A 6,014-nucleotide genomic window follows, 5' to 3' on the forward strand; every position below is an offset into this window, starting at 1 on the left:
AATTAAGCCAGCAACTTTATCAAATCTTTGCATATAACTTCAACGTCATGATATCTTTTTAGTACTTTTATTCAAGAAACAAATGTTATTAAATTCATACTCAACCAAAATATATATTATCAGATATAAACCTCCCTATAATCAATGTATTCTTAGCCGCATATTTAATTTTTGGAATAACCGACCATAGTATACAAATAAAAATTTTATGCATATATATTATCTGCTAATTACATCAACTTTTGGACTTAGTTTATAAGTTATTGTGTGAGGCAAGCTAATAATTATGTAATAGCCAGAAAGCTACAAAACGAATATGATTTACTTACGTTTAGTTTAGTTTAAGAAATGCATTTACAGTTTATGAATAAAAAGCTTAGGTAAAAGCGATTAGTTATTTAACTCAATAAATTTGGTTCATGAACCAAATGTACTAAACTTTAACTGAAAATTGAGTTTATTAAATAAACGAACCGAACATGAGTTGGATATAGTTCGACTCGTTAGATTAATGAGTTAGCTCGATAGATTTATATATATATATATAAACTAATTTTTATGATTATTATGACTCATACATTATTTTTTATATTCATTGTTATTATATATAAAAATGATTATATTTATATATAAAACATTTTCAAGTATTTTTGAAAATTTAATTAATTATTTGAGTGGTCAAAATGAACCATTCAAACTGAACCAGACAGTTTGCAAACTTTAACCAAGTCGAATTCAAACTAAAAAAATAACTCGTATCAAATTTGAATCGAGTTTCAAGCGAAGCCAATCCTTATCGAGCTGAGTCAATCTTTATCGAGTTAAGCTAAATCTTATTGAGCTAAACATAGATGAACTCTAATCCTAAACTTTACAATTTACATACATTGGGCCGAACTAATATCTTATTTATTTATATTTTACGTTGAACCATGATCAATAGTTTCTTTTATATATTATCATTAGTAGTTAATTATATTTAATACTTTGATAAATTATAATTGAGCTTTGGATTGGAAAAAAAACTTGCATACATACAATATATTATATTTAAATATAAATGTATCCATGTTTCTTGGTAATATAATTCATGCCTAATTTTTTATTAGAACTAAAATTTTAAATTGTAACAAGATTTTGTAAGGTATCTCTTCCACAAATTTGCTGTCTATTAGGATTAAATCATGCTTCATTGGTACAATAAACTAAGAGACTAGCCACTACAATATTAGTTACGACATAATAGTATTATAACAATCATTTGAAAAAACTATTATTGGAAGTATGGATTATTAGTAACAACAGATTTTTTTGGTAAATAAAAATACTAATTGATTTTAATTACGGGTTACAAAGAAAATTCCTTTACTGAATCCATCCTACACAAAAAATTTGATTTAAACTTATCACTATTCTCTTATATAATTAACATTCTAATTGTGTTAAAATAAATTTGCAAGTCATTCAAAGATATCTATTGTCCAATACCGGATAATTTGTATTCCATGGTCGTTATCCCCATACAACTGATGAAAACATATTTTTGTTCTTTTAGTATAATAAATATATGATTGAAGCATTTCATGCATGTGTAGCTCAGAAAATTCTAAACATTAACAGCTTTGTACATAAATCGACAATGTAGTTACTCTATTTATTGTATAATTTAATCGCACTTTATAGTAACTATTTGAAAAGATTCTTAACTTCAGACTTTAGAAAAACTGATATGGGACAACAAATTCTTCAAGATTATAGTGTATCCGCTGTCATTGAATCACATTATTTTGTTAGTTGAGTACCACATTTAATATGGAGATAACGGACCAATGTTAGGTAATCTAAGCCCACTATACAACAATTTGAGTAACATACCAGGTTATTCACATACCAACTAAAATTAAACAATGATTTATAAATAAAATTAGAATATTAGACTTGGTTAAAAAATGAAATAAATAAAAACAATAACAAATTGATGAATTTGTACAAAACCACAAATTTAAGACAAAGATGGATCAGATTAATTGGCTTGATTTCTCCAAAGAGAAATAAAATCGCACAGATATATCAGCTTCGATCATCTGGGGAAATAATCATCACATCCATCTACGCAACAAATTACTACACACTAAACATTGACAAATTATTTTAAACAAACAAAAAAACAAGCCCAGAAAATTGAAGTAGTCATAAAATTAAAACATGAAAGATCGAAACTTGGAGAGAGAATAATTGGAAAGGATGAATATGATTCCCAAATAAAACAAACCCAGAAACTTCAAAGCAATTGTAAAACTAAAACAGTAAGAAAGTTTGAAACTTGGAGAGAGAGGAAAAAATTGACAAAAGAATAGTGTTAAGGTGTGTTTATAAAGGGGAAATTGTGAGAAAGAAACCCTAATTTAATTTGGATTGTGGCGCCGTATCAACTACTAATTGCAAGAAACCCTACTTTGAAAGAGGTTTTGGGTTGATGGAAGTGGCCCATTGGGCCTCTATTGAATTGTTGGGTAGCCCATATTCAACCGGCCTGAACAAATAGATAGTAATTTGAATTTATAAAATTTTAAACCATGGGTGATATACTTATGTGTTGAGAACTTGAGATATAACACTTCAATCCAATGTAAACAACCACCAAGATATTAGTCTTGTGATATAAAGTCCTGCTAGATTTCTAGAAATACCAAAAGGTTAAGAGCTCGATTTCTGTAAACAACATTTGTTGGACATGTAGTTACACACCCTGAAATGAATAATTCTTTATCCAAAGGATTGTGGGACATACTTGTTAGTGCAAAAAAAAATTAATGTATACAAAAATGGACTGCAAGAAGAAAAAATCAATTAAATTAAATTAAATTAAACTAAACTAAACTAATTCCACACAATTATCTACTGTGCGATATATACTTTAGATCTCTAGTGGCTCAGTTAGTTAATATGGTGTATGCTTGTGTAACTTTTTTGGTCACATCATTAAATCCTTAGCATAATTTATTAAGTAATTAAACGCTCCAATTTAATAGTATCTTATGCTAGGATGGATCATACTCCAACATTTTGCTATTGCTATTGTTTGAATGGTGGAATAGGTTTGCTTTAAGAGTTAACATATATGCTCCAACAAGGATATCAGTTAAGGTTAGCTAACATTCCCAATCTTCTCCAATGGTGTGTGCTATTTTTGCACAAATGAGTGCTAACATGGCATGTCAAATTTCCTTTTTTTTTATAATAACTATTGATTAAGGTTTCCAACAGATTGGCAATTTAGAAGTGTAAGCATATTTCGTTTGGTGGTAGAGTGATTCTCATTAATTCAGTTCTCACGAATATGCCTATTTATATGTTATCGCTTTTTAAGGCTCCAAAGAAGGTTATATCGAAGTTGACCTCTCTTCAGAGAAACTTTCTTTGGAGTAATAAAGCAGGAGTTAGAGGTATTCCTTGAGTTGCTTGGTCGGATGTGTGTAAGCCTAAAAAGTTTGGGGGTTTGGGTATTAAGGATCTTTCTCAGTTCAATGATGCTCTATTGGGAAAATGGAAATGGAGAATACTGGTGGACTCTGATGCTCTATGGGTTAAAGTGATCGATTCTAAGTATGGCACTAATGGGGTCTTTAACTCTAGTCCGTCGGCTTCAAGGTGGTGGAGAGATTTGGTTAAAATTGGTACTAACGATGATGGACCTGACTGGATGGAAGCCAACCTTTGGAAGGAAATTGGCGATGGGTTTCATACTTGCTTTTGGAAGGATATTTGGTTTGGGAATCAAACTCTTAAGGATATCTTTCCGAGACTTTTCCTGCTTGCTTTAGATAAGGACGCTTTGGTAGCTGAGTGCGGGGTTTGGACCAATGGTGAGTGGACTTAGAATATTCATTGGAGGATAAACTTATTTGCGTGGGAGGAAGATGTAGCAAGAAGCCTTTATAGTCTAATCCAGAACCATGCTTGCAAATGTGATGTTGGTGATAGATGGAGATGGAACCTTGATAAGTCGGGATGCTACATGGTGAACTCAGCTTACTTGGCTCATTTGAATGCTAGTATGATGGAGCCAGGTAATGTTCTTAACTTATGTTGGATAAATTGTGCGCCTTCAAAAGTGTGTTGTTTAATGTGGAAAGTTATCAGAGGTAGGATAGCAACAAAAGTGGAGCTTCATAAGAGAAATATTGTGGGGTGAATGATTTGAAGTGCGATCTGTGTTTGTTGCATGATGAACATTGAGAGCATCTTTTCCTTTCTTGCCCTTTTGTCTCTAATGTGTGGAAATGGTTCTATTCCTGGCTTCAAATTAATATTACCTTGTCGGATTCGATTGTGGAATCGCTAAAGACTCATGATTCCCCCTGTAAGAGTAGTAAAGGGAAATCGATGTGGAGAATGTTATGGTTTGCTGTTATTTGGTCGATTTGGAAGTTAAGAAATGATATTATTTTGAGGGGGACAAAGTTAGTTTTACACAGATTATGGATTCGATTCAAATTAGATCTTGGTTGTGAATTTCTAAAAATATAGGATCTAAATTGTACACTTTTGCCCAATGGTGTATTGATCCTTACTCTTGTATTGATCTTCTTTGTAAATTGTATTTGGGTTGGCACCCCTTGTTCCTGATTCTAATATATTTGCTTATAAAAAAAGATATCTAAGAACGCATAATTGAGATTGTTGACTTAGAAGGACAATATAATCCATTAAAGTGTTTTGTTACGAAAGAGTTCTTTTACATATGTATGTGTCAGTCCATAGATGGGTGAGAAGTTTTATAAATGACTTGCTTCTATGTATGAGTTAAGTCCTTCACAACATGGCTCTTCTAAGTTGGTCATTTCTTTCTTAAAAAATATTAATCAACTCTTAAACTTTGTAGACAAATGACCATTTGATGATCATATTTGATTATTACACTTACTTGTTAATTAAAATTAGGTGGATTGTATTTTACCATTATCATAAAGGAGTTGTTTTCTAATTTATGGAGATAAGTTGATCTTAATATGAACATTTTCCTACGAAAGGAAAAATAATTGAGATGAATTCATGAAGACGATGCAAAGCAAATATAGAATTCTTTTGGGCTTGTCTTAATTCACCTCATAGGTATAATCAAATCCTTAACATCAATCATATAAAAACAGTTTAAGACATTTCTATTCATGTCAAAGTCTAATCTGACATGATATATTTTCACCTATATATTCAATAAACTATAAATTAAAAAACCTTATGTCATATACTCTATCATAAGTTAATTGATATAAGCTAACAAATTAATGGGAATGTCTTAAACTATTTTTAGATGTTGTTACATAAGCTGTCTCTATAAGTGTAAAATATGGTAAACCATTGATAAAAGAGGAAGATGAAGTATGAAGAAGAAGATGGTTATAAACCAAGAAAGAATAACCTCACAAGAAAGCTTTATTCAAACACTACTCAATAAAATGTATAGAACTTCTATTACTTGATGATTAAACAACTAAGTCATAGTTCATACTTATACTACTAAGAAGAATCAAGAAGAAAGAAAAGAAACTAGCTAAAACAGAAAAGTTTCCAGAAAAGGAAACTGAACCTACAACTGAAAAAACAGAATTATGAAAACTTACTAAAAAGGGAAAGAAACAGTTTTGACTAATCTAAAGAAGAATTTCAACTTGGGCTTGGTCTTTTGCTTGATATTAAGTAAGCTAGGATGACTAATATCATCAATTTTAACAATAAGCATTAGAGAAAAACACCCCATTATGTTTTAAAAATTGAGGTAAGTTAACTTTATCAGGTGCAAGGTACAAATGCATCATGATAATTATCGCGTTTATTGATCAAGGACATTTGGTCTAGAATTGTTTAGTACTTGATATATTTTTCAATGTAGACATGGTTGGTAAAGTTAGGCTACTTTGGATTAAGTAGCAAACTCGTTTTTCTATGTTCATAACAAAAGCATGCATGGATGATAGAAGCATTGTTTCCTTGTTGGTAGGGAAATACACATT

General features: G+C 30.5%; 1 protein-coding gene across 1 annotated transcript; it reads left to right on the plus strand.

The window, feature by feature from the left end:
- On the plus strand, positions 3,341–3,880 carry LOC109329217 (uncharacterized mitochondrial protein AtMg00310-like). The gene is made up of 2 exons (XM_019562886.1): positions 3,341–3,382; positions 3,482–3,880. The coding sequence occupies exons 1-2, from the start codon at positions 3,341–3,343 to the stop codon at positions 3,878–3,880; spliced, it is 441 nt and encodes a 146-aa protein (XP_019418431.1).

This window comes from Lupinus angustifolius, chromosome LG16 (genome assembly GCF_001865875.1).
Source record: "Lupinus angustifolius cultivar Tanjil chromosome LG16, LupAngTanjil_v1.0, whole genome shotgun sequence".
Classification (NCBI taxonomy): Eukaryota; Viridiplantae; Streptophyta; class Magnoliopsida; order Fabales; family Fabaceae; genus Lupinus; species Lupinus angustifolius.